General features: G+C 44.9%; 2 protein-coding genes across 2 annotated transcripts in view; one reads left to right on the top strand and one right to left on the bottom strand.

Annotated features, from left to right (window-relative positions):
* Positions 1-10,558, bottom strand: part of LOC119405990 (uncharacterized) — an 83,243-nt gene extending 72,685 nt beyond the window's left edge. The window contains exons 1-3 of the mRNA XM_049419484.1: positions 10,382-10,558; positions 7,639-7,808; positions 1,183-1,262 (exon numbers count right to left, since the gene is read on the bottom strand). Of these exons, the coding sequence (XP_049275441.1) occupies positions 1,183-1,262; positions 7,639-7,808; positions 10,382-10,492 (361 nt within the window). The 5' untranslated portion in view covers positions 10,493-10,558. The remainder of the gene's footprint in view (positions 1-1,182; positions 1,263-7,638; positions 7,809-10,381) is intronic.
* A 381-nt stretch (positions 10,559-10,939) lies between these two features.
* The window catches only part of LOC119405989 (uncharacterized), a 103,887-nt gene continuing 97,970 nt past the window's right edge, over positions 10,940-16,856 (top strand). The window contains exon 1 of the mRNA XM_037672808.1: positions 10,940-11,059. Within this exon, the coding sequence (XP_037528736.1) occupies positions 11,045-11,059 (15 nt within the window). The 5' untranslated portion in view covers positions 10,940-11,044. The remainder of the gene's footprint in view (positions 11,060-16,856) is intronic.

Below are 16,856 nucleotides of genomic sequence, written 5' to 3'. Positions count from 1 at the left end.
ACGATTGATGAACTAGTCGAAGCATACCTCTTCAGCCATTATACCCGTCTTTCTCTGTCAGAAACAGCACGGCTGCTCCTTCAGCACCTCAAAATCAACCTCAGAGGATGCACCACCCCCCGAATTGAGCCCCCAAGTGCATTATCGACAGTGTCTACATCCCACCATTACTCAAAAATACTGTTGCCACCCATAATGCATGACCGCAGAATAACCAGAGCTCAATAGCTTCATAAGCGCTGATCATCTTCGACGCAGGTCACTCATGCATATGCCGCAGAATACTCTCGTCGTCCTGCCTTAGCAGAAGTAGTCTCGGACAATGCCCACGAACTACTCTGTGGCACCACCTTCGACCGAGTGGCATAAACAATCGAGGCGGAAGAAGCTGCGATTGCTTTAGCAATTCCTCATCCTCAGGCGATATACATATTCTCAGACTCAAAAGCGGCCATTCGTAATTTTGCTATGCGTCGAATCATGCACCCGCCTTCCCTATGTTACAATTCTTCCCTCCTCCTAACCCAATAATCCCCATTTTTATTGGTTCCAGCGCACTCTGGAGATCTCGGGAATACAGTGACCCACGAACAAGCCAGAACACTCGTCAACCGGGCAGTGGACGGTCTTGCCTTCCTTCCGGAGCGTGCGGTCATGCCACTCACCTATCATGAAGTTTCCCTACATTACCGCAATACCCTCATGGTCTGCCCACCAGCCCATAAATCATCTACGTTGGGCTATTGGGGTCGCCGAAGCACAAAGGACATTTGGTCACCTAGAGCGGCCTGAGGGCCCATCGTCTTTTTCTTCGCAGACCCCAACCCCCCCCCCCCCCCCACCCTGACCCATTTCATGGCGTCAACAAAGTTGTACCCTCCGGCTCCGCTGTTAAGATTGTCACGTCTTACATACTTTTCGTGTAAGCAACTGCCCTGAGACTTTTCATTATGAATTTAATTAGAAAACGTTTGTTAACTGCTAATTTCAAGGTAACATTAAGCGCTACAAACTATTTCCGCCCCGACGTAGAGTTCCTGCGCGAAGGCTGCAGGCGCCTGACTGTTATAGCATTCTTGTAAAAAAAAAAAAAGAAACCCCCCATAATGACTCACGACCACGCAAAAGCGGGGGTAGTGTTCAACCCTCAGTGCGTGCTGAAGTGTTGTTTGAGATACGTACCTTTTTCTACATGGAGTCTGATTTTCATTGTTGGCCAACGACCTACGTAGGACAACTTGGCATGATAACGTGATTTCCCTCTGAGAACGGATCAGTGAGATGTTGCATATAGTTTAGTACACCGAAACTGTTTGTACATACGAAATGCCACGTTCTGCCAGAATGTCAAATTACTGCTAACAATCGCAATAAAGTATTTCTTTGAACGTACCTCATGCGTAACTAGTAAGGTGTGCTCAGAAAAAGTCATACACATATAAGCTTGCAAGGTCGCATTAGACAGTCACAACAATTGGCGAAGAAACAGCAAAACGGGAACAAAATTTAATCAGTCAAGACTGGTGAAAATTAAAAGTCAACACCTTGTGCTAGCAGAAGTGTCCAAGTACCTATAGCTACTGAACACGGAAATCACAATTTACCAATGAGATAAGTTAGAAAATGCTACGAAAGGCTGCCAAAATGAAGATGCGTTAGTTTCCACGACTACGCTTTTTCGCAGGCAATTCCTGGAATTTGTTCACGTGGAAGCTCATGTATAAGATAAATGCGTCAGCATTACTGATGACGCGCATGAAGCTTAGGTGATTGTTCAATGGACGTGACGCAATGACTGATACATGAAGGCGTAAAAAAATCGGCAGATCTCACGCGCCCTTGTAACCGGTGTCATGGGAAGCAGTCAGCGAGTACTTCTATGCTCTATCCTTTGGTTTTAAGCCAAGCGTTACGAGGTGAAGAGACTTGTTTTTGTAAGTGTAGCAGCTGTGGGCACATCTTGAACTGACCAGGCACGTCGACAGCGTTTAAAGGGTAAATTATGGTGCTACGTAACGTCAGCCCTCACGTTAGAGTACATACGTCAGCAGTATCGAAACTAAGTGCACATTATCGTGCAGCCATGTGAATATCATACGTAACTTTCATTAATGTATTCCTCTAGGGTCGAGCAATGCTTCAGTATAGCTTGCCTGAATCAAAGGAATACAAATGTAATGTTTATTACACTGCAATAAAAGTGGAGCCAACACTGGAACATTAGACGTTATTCTGATATGACACTTGTAACGTAGGACTGCATACGTAGTGTGTTTTTTTGCTTTCTTGTAAAATTAGATAGCCAGCACCACAACCACACTCGACGTTGCACCGATTTTACGCCTGCATATGCTGTTTTTCCATACCAGTCTATCAACCTGGCGTGGCTATGTGGTAGAATACCTGATGGCCACGCAGAATGCCTGGGTTCGATTTCTGCTGGGATCCTAATATTCATTCCATCCATTCGTCGGGTCAACGCTGCCGATGTCGATTATCCTTAACGCTCTCTCATTTAAACTACTAATGACTATTCTCGCCATTCCTGGGTAGATATAAGCTGTCAATCACCTCTGGCGCATACCCTTACAGCGCGGCCGTTGGTAGACGGGTATGTGCCACACGTGTCCGGCAGAAAGTGTTTGACGACGTACCCGAAAGGATTTGCACGTTATTCATGTCATGACCCCACAGTCATATTCGTCAAATTCTCTTACAATCCCAACCCAACTTTGGTGTACACGAAGTTAAGGAGGCTGTCATGAGATCACCCAGACGTAGGTAGATAGATAGATAGATAGATAGATAGATAGATAGATAGATAGATAGATAGATAGATAGATAGATAGATACGCACAAAGTGTCAAGTATTCGCTATGAAATGCTTCGCATTTAATGTTCCTAGTGCCCCAACTTTTCTTTCAGGTACACACGTAGGGTATCTGCACATACACGCATAGTTGGAAAGCCGCGTGGACAGTCGGACTGCTAAAGCGAAGCTGCATGCGCCAACGCAAAACGGATGACGCTAGTTCGCTCGTTGTCCCCTTAAGTGTCGCGAAAAGGAGAATGCGGCAAAGAATACTCATGCTGCATAAAGGCCCCCTCAAGGCCGTACACGAAACGCCAAGCGCACGCGTCAAGCCAGAGAGCACGAAGCATGTCGTAGCCGAAAGACGTATGTTGATGAAATGAAAAACATTAAGGCACCTTCGCACTGGTGGTGCCAAGCATGAAGGAAGTGCGGAACTGGGCGGCCTTCTTTGCTTCTCTTTATTCTTCTGTTTCTTGTTTCCTTGCTTACTTTGATTTAACCGCGGATCTCTTTAGAGCCCCGACTTGCCGTCCATCCATCTCATGTGCATGGCGTGACCATGCTCACAGTAAAAAGCTCAATACAGGCCATAAGAAGGCTAGCAATGCTCATACCCGGGTAAATATGAACGAATAAAGTCTAAAATATTTTAATAAAGAAAAATAGACAAGCAGTATTTGCATTATTCACTTAAAATTGATAAAACGTTTCGGAAACATAAGGCTCGCTTCTGCGGGGCTCAACAGAGGGCGCCACCGACTCGCCGAGCGAAAGAATATTCCTCTCCTGAACATTCTGAAGGAACATGCTCCAGATGACGTGCATCTCAACTGCCGTAACAAGCGGGAGGTCGATAAAGTGCAGGAAAAAAGTAGCACCCATGTCGCATACCGAGCTTGTGGATCTGCCTAAAAAGGTTCTACTCGTGCTAGGGAAACCGTAAATGCTTACCTCAAAGATACGCGCCATTGACGCAATCGTAAACAGAGCAGTGGGAACTCTACGAACGGGAATCGCTGGGTGCCCGTTGGACGCACTTCCTCAGGTTTCAAACTAGTGAAGCTGCCATGCGTTTTTTTTTCTCCTTTAAGTTTTTCTATCGCTTTTGTGTGTTTATTAAATGCGAAGCATTTCTTAGCAAACCTTTGGCACTTTGAGCGTTTCTATCCACGAATCGATCTATCTAGACGCCCACGTCTGAGTACTCTCATATTCGCCTCCCTAACTTAGTGTAGACCAAGATTAGCATGGGAGGGTAAGAAAATTTGACGAATATGGCGTGAATAACATGAAAAACCTGTCGCGTACGTCCTCAAACCCTTTCCTCCAGACACGTGTGGCACATACCCGTTTACCACAGGCCGCGGTGTGCTGGTATGCGCCGCACGTGCTTGAAAGTATATATCTACTCAGGAACGGCGAGAACATGCATTGTTATTTTAGATGAGAGAGCATTAACAAAAACCGACATCGGCCGTGTTGACCCGACGAATGGAAAGAATAAAAATTTGGACCCAGGAGGAATCGAACCCAAGAATTCTACGTGGCAATCAGGTAGTTTACCGCAGAGCCACACCAGTTCTATAAACTGGTTTGGAAGAACAACCTCTGCAGGCGTAATGTCGGTGCAACGTCAACTTTCGTTGTGGCTCTGGTTATCTAATTTTACAAAAAAAGCAGTAAGCACTACATATGCACTCCTACGATAAAGGCTTCATATCAGATCAACGTCTGTGGTTCCATTGTTGGTTCAGCTCTTGTTGCAGTCAAATGAACATTACATTTTGTATTCCTATGATTGAGCAAGCTATAGACGGTTTCAAGACTGCGATAGTAGCAGCACGTGTTGTACCCCAAGAAACTTCGGGTTCTTCATTTCAACACCGAAGCGTAAAGCGTGTTTTTGGGGTATGTCAGAGTAAGGGAAGGCCTTTTTTCCGCCTTCAGATAAAAGGAAGGCTCATAAGATAAGGACTAACTCTTGTATTGTTGGGCATAGATTAGAAGCATCTTTATTTGAAATATTTCCTAGGCACAGGGTGGGAAGCGTTGAAAATCTGCGGGCTCCCCACCAAGGCTTTTGTTCCCCGCCAATACAACGTTAGTGCAAGAGACCGGAAGCCGTCCAGGGTCTGTATTTGTAAACAGCGAAACCGTCTATAGTAAAGCATTTCTCGACGCCGGAGGAACATATTAACAAAAGCTACGTATGATATTCACAAGATTGCACAATATTGTCCACTTTGTTTTCATACAACTGACGTATGTACTCTAACGTGAGGGCTTGGGACTGACGTTAGGTCGCACCATAAGTTACCCTTTAAACGCCAGTGTTGTCAACGTGCCTGGCAAGCGGACGATGTGCACACAGCTACTACACTTACACCTCGATCCACCTCGTAACGCTTGGCTAAAAGCCATTAAATACAGCACAGAAGTACTCGTTGTCTCTTTCGCATGAAACCGATTCCCACAACGCGTGGGATCTGCCGAATTTTTTTTCCATTTCTCTCTTTCTCTTTCTATCTATCTTTCTCTTCTTTGTTTTTTCTATCTTTCTTTCTATTCCTTCCCTTTTTCTCTGTCTGTATTGCTGGCTTGCGTCCACTTTTTTTCTACCTGTCTGACTTCTCTCTCTCTCTCTCATTTATTCTCTCTCTTCCTTGTATTTCTGCCTTTCTCTCTGTTTCTCAATCTTTCAGTGCTACGGTTTATTCTCGCCCCTCGCCTTTCCCTCCTCCTCACCCTCACCTCCCTTTTCCACAGTCTTGCTGTACCTAGACTATGCACGGTTATGCTATGCTGTGTTAGCGTGCCTCAATGTAGGCGGTGCCTTCTGCACTGTTTTTGTCACTGACGTCCATCAGCCTAATGGAAGTGTCGGTTCCTTCTGTAAACAAGGTTTAGAGCTGTACAAAACTTATCAAAATAATTTCTCCAATTAACTAAATATCATACTGTTCTGCCTCATAAATCGCCAGCTGAAAATTTATTTCCGATCCATCAAATGTAGCGAAGCTTCAGAGGGGCAATACCGTTGATATTCGTTGCGGAAATACCGAGTTGGAAGCAGGCGTTCTTACGATCGGGCTAGTACAAAGACTGTCCTCTTGAGCTGCGTGCCTAGCTTAATCACGCGGCCTAAAATATTTTACTGAATGTTACTAAAATATTTTATTGAATGTTATTAATAAAGCTGTTTCTAAATATTCATCCGTCCATCCATATTTCACATCACTATGCCATTTCGTTGCTAAACATGTCTATTATGCTTGACACCAACCACCTCTGAATTTTCCGCCTTAACTGCACCACCTGCACCACCTCGTTACAACCTGAACCAACGTGTTAGCTTTGTAGGCCGACGGGTTGCGCTGCGGAGGTCAGTGTCGCGGAATGAACTGCCGTCCACAGGGGTCGAATTCTGACGGGGCGAAGTGCATGACCACCAGTGATTTAAGGATGAGTTTCAGAACCACAGATGCTCAGCTGTAACCCGAAGTCCCACACTATGGCCTGCCTGATTCATTATGTCACTGAGCTAGTAAAATCTCGGAAATGTTGTTGTTTTTACGGTGCGCCAGTGTTTCAATCAAAGCTTTCACGTCTTTTGTAAAGTGTCGGCTTAAAGACGACTGTAATGTTCTCCCTGATTTTACACGTTTTGCATTTTTATGGCCTTCGCTAGCGTGGATAAGTTTACTATTGCAGGTTCCTTCGATTCTTTGTTATTCAATAAAATCTTAGATATGCTATTACAGCAGACACTATAACAGCAACTACTCGAAAATTATCTTGTTCTCCATTGATCAGCTGGTCTCTGAAATGACCGACAAGGCCGAACCAGTTGTCACATGCCCATATTGTCGTCCTTGCGCCAAATCAAAGGATAGAAGGACGCAAAAATATGACGTGCTACAAGCGCAAATTATTGCAACTTTGCGCCATTTGAGCTTATGCACATTTAGTCTTTATATGTCCTTGTCTTCTTTTCTTTGTCGCAAGAAATTTACATTATAGATCAACGATCACAAACACCCCCAAACATACCCTGCTGTGTTCTGACATGCCCTTTATCTTATTTCTTACCCACTCTTTTTTCGTACTTTATGAACGGCTCTTTAAGGGTACGATAAATGAAGACAACAGGATATTCATCGGGTTTCCGTGCTTTACAGCCATTACCGATCTCTCCTCTCGACTATCATTTATTCCGCGGCTGAAACCAGTATTGCACTATCTCCGTGATTGGCCCACATTTTGAGCCGATGAAAAGAGATGGAGACACCAAGAAATTCGCCACACTTAACACTAACCACTTCACTGTGAAAATGCCCGCGACACAGTTCAGTCACCTCTTCTGCTGCAAACGAAGGCGGAGCCTGAAGAAGGCTTAAAGCAATTGCTCTTTCCCAAGCGTAGATGACGCTGCAGATTCGCTAGAAATGCTAAATGAAAATATGATACAGTGATGAAGCAGTTATGAACAGGTATGATACAGTGGTGATGATGATCCGTGTTATTGAATATATCACTTGAGACCGAGGTAAACAAGCCCATACCAATGGTGCAGATAGGAATTGCAAGTTATCCTGATAACGCAATGCGGTGCGCAAGCGTGTTGCACTTTGAACAAGAATAGTTTCCGTTTGCGAGTATATCTCGGAAGATTTGCTGGTCGCGATTTTCCGGAGAACTAACAGGTCATACTTCTGTGGTACTAAAGATAAGCTGAGAATCACAGTGTCCGTGAAAAAGTTCAAGAGGTAAAATGAATTTCTCTTTCTACCTCACTTTGCTTTGACAATTTCCCTGTCACCTACCTTCCCGATCCTTGTTTAGTCCAGTCACGCCCTGTAGGGTTCATTCGGTACCAGTAAAAGTAGTCGTAATCGGTCTTGTTAAGTGCAATCTTCTCCCAGTAGATACAATCAATCCTGTCCACATTGTAGGTGCGCTTTGTCAGCCAGATTTTTTCTCCAGTGTTCAACATCTATATATGTAAAGAAAGCAAGCGACAAAATTGATATGAACGCAGTCACCTGCATTGTTGATGAGAGCGATACATCCTTGTTATGATGGTTACATCAGTCAAAAGTTTTATTAATTACATTAGCACAGTCGGAGTGCAGCTAGATATAATTTATTAAAGGCCGGGATGCCGGTATTAAGACCTCCGTTTACTTCATCAATCAGGCATACTATGCACGATTTAACAACAAGAAATTTCTTGAGTTCCCACATGGCCTAGTGGAGTAATTTTTTTTCATGGTACAAAACTTCCAAGAGGGCACCTTCAGAAGCCGCAAGGCTGTGTGCTTAGTTTCGTAAGGACACGTCCTGCGGCAGTTCCCTTAATTGCTAATGAAAACGACTTTGATAATTTAGGGTGGGTACACCAACAAATTCAGCTTCTCACCACCTGTGGTAATCACACGGCTTCTTCTTGTGGACTTATCCAAAGAATTTGAAAAAAAGTAAGCACCATGTAACATTTCAAATATTTTATTGATTCGAAAGTGCCACAGCGGCAGTGTTCCGAACAAATTTATTAACATGAGAGAATGGGGCTGGGAAGCATTTATTCTATAACCAGCTTCATACATGTATGCGTTTGTAGGTGTTAGATAGTGCTTCTTGTGTTGTTTATAGTATGATATACTTATTATTTTGTGTATCGAGGCTTCAATAAATGTCGAAGCGATGCTACGATGACAAATATGAATAGATATGGATATGAATATGAATAATGCCTAAGAGTAATGAATACTTGAACATTCATTTGTACTGATGCCACGACTGCCGCCTTAAGAAAATGGCAAAGAAACTGACGTCATCGCAAGGGCAACATGTTCCATTGCTTCAATCTTCAAAGCAACAGGAAGGATATTCATAATAACGACACGCTCTCATATTCTTAATATTAGAAACGCTTATAGAACAAAATCTGCTTGCGTCAACATAGATGTCTCCAGCACGGTTGAAGCATTTAAAAACCCCACCAGCAGTGGGCGCCCAGTCCACTACTAGTCATATACGTCCTCCTAAACGTCTGATAGGGGGCCGCGGTTGTAGTTGGAAGCCGAATTGCCGCGCTGGATGAACCACGGTTCCAGGAGTTTTCTCCCCCCCCCCCCCCCCCATCTTTGGTATCGAGCCAACGTCGTCGCATTGTTCAACTCGAAGGTATGTACTGTCGTCAAGCAGTGTTCAAAGAGCTCCGTCTTGGAAAGCGTGGCATGGGTGGCTTTAGGCGACATCCGGTTCGTGTTATTGAAGGCTCGCTGAAATTTCCCCGCCTGTTTTGCCGATGTAAGTAGCGTCGCAATCTCCGCAGTGTACTTTGTAGATGGCCCCGCTTTTGATGATTCGTAGGTGTGTGGTCTTTGGACTTCGCGATCACGTGTCCCACGGTGTAGTGGGGCTTGAAACGATTTTCATGCGTAGCGTATGCAATATTTTTGGAACAGAGTCTGATATACCTTCAACGCAAGGAATGTACACAATGGACGTCGTCTTTTCCCGTGACGCACTGCCCATTCCTTTTTGCATGCTCATCTATGTGTCGTTATGAAGCGCATGCGAAAAGGAGTCGTGGTTCATCCGTTGCGACAAATCGGCTTAAACAGCAATCGCGGCCCCTTTCCGGACGTTTACAAGGATATATGTGACTATTGTTCTTCCGGGTGGCCTCTGCTCATTTGGTGCACTGAGGATGCCTCCTGCGTGCACTGAGGATGCACTGAGGATACCACCTGCATAGGTGCCGAAATGCCTAAGTTATTTTGCGATTACCTGTTGAGTTAAGTCGGAGTAATCTTTTATATAATGAATTCCTCTCGCTTTCACAACTCTTTTCCAGCTTAAATAGTATAGAAATCGACAATACGTATTAGAGCACTTTCTTGCCCTCCTACCCATTTGTAATGAAGGTAGCAACTGCAAGTATACTCGCAATTTGAAATATGATGCTCCTTTTTTGCCAATATACATTTTAAGTGTTAATTGTGTTTCCCATTGGTCCACGAAGATATGTCGTATATGTATAAATTCTCAGTGCAACAAACATTTTTTTTTTATTTTCTTGAATTAACTAGTTGCGTTCCGGCGAAAAGCTGATAATATCCGGTGTCCTAAAAATAATTGTGTTCTGACTGGTTGTAAATTTTTATGTTGCAATATTTCTTGCATTACATAGTTTTATGAATGGCGACACCTGAAAACACCCAATCCGGCAGCTCCAGCAACGCATACATCTTAGTCAGGAGGCTTATGCGCCTCGTTAGTGAGGACGTCATGAATTATGTAGGTAAGCGCAGTAGCAGATTAAACTTCACTTGTGTTGTCGACGCGTGTGAGGAGCTCACGCTTTTTTAACACTCATGCGCTTTTTTACTACTTCAGGTGTAAAACAATAGCCTATAAAGACATACGGTACATATTTGATTTAGACAGGTAAGAACCTGATGACTTCAAGAGCGTTAACAACATACGTTGATCGAACGCTTCTGCTTTTCCTAACAGAAATAGCGAGGAAATATTAGAGACAATAAAATGTGTATTCACCTCTTGTAAACTCCGTAAGTTTGGCGCATTCCACCCGGGAGGATACTTCACGGCGTAACCACATTTTGCAAAAGCCAGAGTTAGGGCAAATTTTATCGAAAGAGAGAGCATGGCTATTTTGCTCTTTTGCGTATGCGTGGATAAGTGTGTTCAAAAAAGACCTACTCAACACAATAAGGCTCGTCTTATTTCATCGCTCTCTTCGCCGACAGCACTGCGCTTCAAAAGACCATTGTCACTATTATTCAGCGGAAGCATAATGCACAATAACGTCTTCCTCATGTAATATATTCTCCCGGTAATGGCATGCTTTGAGCATATGTGGAAATTGTTTTTCCTTCAGGATACATTCCACAGAATAAGCTAAACAGTGCTGTTAGGCATGGTTTTACTTAAAACGCCTTATAGGCACGGAGACCCACGCATGTTCCCTTCAAGATTAAAACAATGCCTGCGCCTTTAGATTGTCTCTTTCGAAACAGCGCAAAACGTTCAGCATTATTGCTCCGCTGCACATATAAAAGGGGGGAGAAACTTTCTTAGGCAGGACAATCCGATCAATGTTGTTCGTGCAGTACCGTCGTGCCTCCTGCACAGTACAAGCCTCGTTCATATTTATTCCCTAACAATTAGAAAATTTCCCTTCAGTAATGTGAAGCCTCTATGCACTCTATCAGAGTAAGTTGAAGAATTTTTGTAAATTTCTCTATGGGAAGATATATCTAAGATTCTAGTATAAACGTCGAGAGTTTGCCCACTTTCATACAACAGATACATTTGGGGTACCTAGTCTCACGTACATATGCGTAAAAGGAACGCCAGTGCATTCTGACATTTCCGAATAATTTTATTTAAAAATATCATCGATTCAGGCATTTCTTCTACGAAACTGAGTTTTATGAACCCCGACCATGTACTGCAGTGTCAACGTTCACAATTCATAGACCATATAATGATTTCATGTGCCCGAGGAATAACGGCTAGTATTTTATCAAAATAAAAAATAAGAAAAAAGAGAATAGATCCCCGACATTCCCCCCAGCCCCTCCCCACCCCCCCCCAAAAAAAAAAATAATAGGTAACTGATAAAAAAAAAACCCAGGCCTGCGCGGAAAGCACAACACAGTCACAGCGAAAGCTCGAAGAGCGGCCTTTCTAGAGCCTGTTATAAACTCTGTTGTGGCTACTAATACAAGTACAATAGCAACGTACCCATTATGCCACAAATCGTATTTTTGTGAAGTTGGGAAGCACCCACCACGAGATTACTCGTCATCCTGCGGAGAAACGAGGTACCATCTGTAAGGCATTATGATCATTTTCTTGATGCGACGGCTGATGACGATGGAGAATTATGACTGAGCCTTTTGTATGAGTTGGAAGCTTTACAGGACCCACTAGTTTCATAATTTGCATTGTGTGAAGTCCGCTCGTTATGGCACTCTCCCACCACGCTTTATAACATACGTTAACGTGAGAAAGAAAGAGAGAGAAGGAATTAACTTTATTGAGACCCTGAGAAAATGGATCATGCGAGCCTAAGGGCTTCCTTGGAAGCCAATAGAAGTGCACTTGCGAGGAACCCAGTGCGCTATAAATCATCATAATTTTTGCGAAGTAGGGAAGCACGCGCTATGCCATTTTTCGTCATTCTGCGGAGAACCGTGGTAGCAGCTAAACACCTGTAGGGCATTATGTGCATTTTGTTGATGCTGTGGCTAATGACGATGAAGAATTATGACAGAGCCCTTTGTAATGGGTTGAAAGCATCCAAGAACCCACTCGATGTGCAATTCGCATTGTGTGAGGCCTGGTTACAGAATTCGCGTTCTGTGACGCTTGGTTGTTGTTTTACTCTTCTACCACGCTAAATTACACATGTTAATGTGGTTCCTTCCCGACATGAAGCCTGTATAGGACCTTTTTGCAAAGCAGTTTCAAGCAGCGGCATGGCTCAGAGGTTGGATACTGGGCTCCCATGCAGAGGGCCCAGGTTCGTACCTCGTTCCATCCTGTCATTTTTTTCTTCCGTTTTTTTTTTCTTATTTCGAGCGATAGTGGTTAGGGACACCGGCGGCGGCGGGTAACTACAGCGCCAAAACCGGCCGCTGAAATGACATCATAACAGTTTTCGCTGTAAAATGCCAGGCCGGCGCGCAAAGCGCTGCACTGTCACAGCGAAAGCTGGAAGAACGGCATATCTAGAGCCCGTTGTAAAGTCTTTTGGAGCTACTAATACAAGTAGACTAGCAAAGTATCCACTACGACATAAATCATAATTTTTGTGAAGTTGAGAAGCACCCACGTCGCCCTTACATCATTTTCCGGACGCGCTCAAGCGCCGCCATCTTGGATTGATAACACTGCAATTTTGTATCCGTTTAAAATAAACAAACAGTGCTACGGTGAACTAGCACCCACGAAAACGCATCGGCCAGTACATTCAACGTTTCATGACCATGATCATTTGATATTACGACGTGGAAAACCGGCAAAACAATCGCTTATCAGTCCAACATGGCGGCGCCCATGAATCGAAAATAAAATCGTGTTTATTCGTCATTCGGCAGAGAAGCCAGGTACCCGTTACACATCTGTAAGGCATTATGTGCACTTTGTTGATGCGATGGTTGATGACGATGGGGAATTAGGGCTGAGACCTTTGTAATGGGTTGGAAGCGTTAAACGACCCACCATTAACGTAATTCGCATTGTGGGACGCCCGGTCATTATTTCCCTCTCTCACCACGCTATATAACATACATTAACGTGAAAAAGACAGAGCGAGAGGGAGATGAAATTTATTCAGACTCTACGGAAATGGGCCATGGGGGCCTCATGGGCTTCCTTGGCAACCAATACAAGTTTACTGCGAGGAACCCACTACGCTATAGATTATCATAATTTTTGGCAAGTAGGAAAGCAGCACTAGCACTATGCGATTTTTGTCATTCTGCGGATAACTGTGGTACCCGCTAAACACCTGTTAGGCATTATGTGCACTTTGTTGATGATGTGCCTGATGACAATGAACAATAATGGCAGAGCCCCTTGTAATGTGTTGGAAGCATTCAACTGGTTACGCAATTCGCGTTGTCTCAGTCCTGGTTTTTATTTCACTCTTCTGCCACGCCATACTACGTATGTCAATGTGGTTCCTTCCCGACATGAAGCCTGTATAGGGTCTTTCTGCAAAGGAGCTTCAAGCACCGGCATGCACACGACCTACTGTACTCTTGACCTCCCCAGATAGCGCGGGTCCTATGGGAGTGTGTCGTGATACAGAGGCGCGGAAAAAAAAATCTCAGTGTTCGCCATGCGGGCATAGAGAAAAAAAAAAGTTGAGAGGACACTCCGCGAAATCTGGCCTCAGGAAGTACGTCGCGACAACGTAACGAACTAGTGCTCTCACCAAACGCCAGAGGACGCAAGCGCGAAAAAAGAAGTAAGTTGTCATCAATCCAACAGAATTGTTTTTACAAAATAATAATTATACGCCTAAAGTTGACAGGTTCTTTATACATAAAAACAATTTACTCAACACACCTCACTTGGTTATTTTCATTCAGCCGTACTGTCATAAACACCATCTCAAAGCGACAAACCCATGCATGACAGCGGGAAGGTTTCGTCATAGAGAAAGAAAAAAAAGTTAAGAGTGGACACTCCCATAGACCCCAGCGGCCCAATCGACCCTAGCGCACCTGGTGGTTGGTGAGAGCAAGTGGCCTGCGCTTCCTGTTTCGGTTTCACTGGCGCGAATTTTGAATTACTGTGCATAACCGACGTTTGGCTATGGCGAAAGTTACTTATTTCTTCGGCCAAATGGCAAAGCTATTGTTTGTCGTTTTCAATTAGCGATTCCCTATTTTGTATAGTTCAATGGTTCGTGCGAATTGATGTCGTGACGTAATTTTTATTTCATTTAGGTTATAATAGAAAGAGATGCAGGAAATCATAATTCACTACGGCTTCATTTATCGCGCTTGTGTTTTTCTTTTGGAACAAGCGGTCAATCTATATATCAATTAAAGACACAGCGTATCCGCAATGTTTTTATTACAAGGCACGGTAGAGGCTCAGCATATAAAAAGCACAAAATGAGAACAACACCGCACAGAAATGCAAGGCAGACAACAAATGCATCTCGGCTTACAAATAAATTGTAACAAATACAGAGAGAACACAGACAACGCACACATCGCTAGAGTTGGCAGAAGCTGGTGAAGTATGACACACTGGGCCGTAAGGATCTCTGGCAAAAACCCAACGCACAAAGTTGAAGAAGGAAGAAGTCAAATACACATAACAATCAAGTCGCGAGTCACGACTGCGTTTCACCGAAATATAGCACTGAAAAAAAAGAGCGTACAGAAACCACAGGACACAATATACCAGAAAAGCCAGGATTTAGTCGTGGTCCGAGGCTTCGGGAAACGCGCCGTGAAGCATGCGAGGACCAGCGAACGCTCCTCAATGTTTCGCACCGAGCTCAGCGCAGAGACGCTCGCATCGGTGGCAGACGCAGCACGCGTCGCCTTGGCTTGACGCATACGTTGCACAATGTTCACGTCTAGCTGCCGCATAGAGCCGCAAACTGTTTTTTTAGCGAACCTCGCCGTCCTTACAACCTTCAGAAAAAGGTTATAACTGCGCGAATAAGACACCGGGTCAGAAACACGCACACACACGAAGAGCAACGTGTGTGTGTGCGAGCTTCTATGTTACTTACGTGGTGTCTTATTCGCGCAGTTCTAACCTCTTTCTGAATGAATGACCCAACTACCCCAAATACATCTCATTCTACAAGCTTCTCTTGCAAACGTGCCTCACCTGTTGCCTCACACACGAAAGCACCGACGCAGCCGACATGGACGAAACCATATGATGCGGGGGCGATGAAGAAAACGAAGCGTGCCACGTGGTGCGTGCGGTGGTTTGAGGCAGCGCATGCAAGGACAGTCAGTTCTCGGCTGGACATCGGGTCCGGGGAACTAGACAACATCATCTAGGCGCTCTACTGTTCTTGGGCTCCAGCTGGGCGACTGGCCCAGGGATCAGGCGATCCGCTGCTGTTCCGTCTGCCGTTCCTGACAGGTGGACAACCGGTGAACGAGGCCTGGACACCGGCTGGGTGACTGGCCCAAGGACCAGGCGAGTTCCGTGGTTCTGGCTGCCGTCCAGAGTGGCCGCGAGTTTCGCTGCTGTGGGCCGATGTTCCTGCTGCCGTTCCGGGTGGCTGGCGCGACCCCGGTGCGCTGCTGAGACGAACGTGGTGGCGGAGAGCTGCTGCGGAGCTACCAAGCGGCTGGCGATACTCTACGGCTGCTGCTGCGGCAGAAGGCCATCTCATGGCGTGGTGCGACGCACGTTGAGGACGGCATCGAGCCAGACGGCGCACAGTCCACGAGCGATCGGCGCCGGCGTCCAGCAAGCCACATCGAAACACGGCGAGACACTTCTAATTCAGAGAGACATTGAATACAGCTAGGACTGCACGTTTCTACTACTTTAACTGTTATTTGTTAATCGTTACGTTTCCCTGTAAATATATTCTTGTGTGTGTGTTGTGTGGTGTTGTGTGTGTGTGTGTGTGTGTGTGTGTGTGTGTGTGTGTGTGTGTGTGTACTCGTGGTTCGATTCAGTTCCTTGCTGAGTGGTCCTGGGCCCAAACCTGACACTAACATGACAGAGTGCCTGTCCCTACTCTCGTTCAATTGCTCGCAGTAGGTGGCGCTTCCTATAGCCTGTTCGTCTGCTGCTCTGCGACCGTTTGGATGGCGCTGCAGCAAAAAAATCACAGCATATCCACGGAGTGAATGATGATGAGTGGGCGAAGCTGCGGAGGTTCATCGGTAAACCGTTAATCTTCCGTGAATTCTGCCCAGTACATCATCACCGACGTGAGATCGGGCGCGTTTATACTGAACGTTCGATGAGAGTTATGACGACTTGCAGCTCACTTTAATTTTACGTGTAGGCTGTGAATTTTCATTGTTTAGAAAACCATTGCTTTAGAAAACATCTGGCGTCTTTCGTTAAGCAGCTGGCGTCTTTTCGTTTTGCTTTAGAAACATCTTGCGTCTTTTCGTTTTGCTTTTAGAAAACATCTGGCGTCTTTCGTTGGTTTATTTCATCAATCAACGGCGTTTTGAACAAAATTTTTATTGTTTAATCACGCACAGGAGAAATCTCACCAGGCACTACCTTGGAGGTAAACAATGGCTGCTAATGGGAATGAGAGACAGAAGAAGTCGGCTTTTAGCTAACACTTACACTTCTACTTCTACTAACGTTTCCTACTGGAGCATGCCAATGGCTGCTAATGGGGAATGAGAGACAGAAGAATTCGGCTTTTAGTTAACGCGCACGCTGCGAATTTTTTATTGTTCAACAACGCACAGGAAAAATCTCCCACCGGCACCACCTTGGAGGTCAAGATCTGGTACTAGCGTTACGACTGGTTACGCACTAC

The sequence above is a fragment of the Rhipicephalus sanguineus genome, chromosome 9 (assembly GCF_013339695.2).
Source record: "Rhipicephalus sanguineus isolate Rsan-2018 chromosome 9, BIME_Rsan_1.4, whole genome shotgun sequence".
Taxonomy (NCBI): Eukaryota; Metazoa; Arthropoda; class Arachnida; order Ixodida; family Ixodidae; genus Rhipicephalus; species Rhipicephalus sanguineus.
Note: the sequence above shows the minus strand (reverse complement) of the source record. Positions and strands in the feature narration are given on the sequence as shown.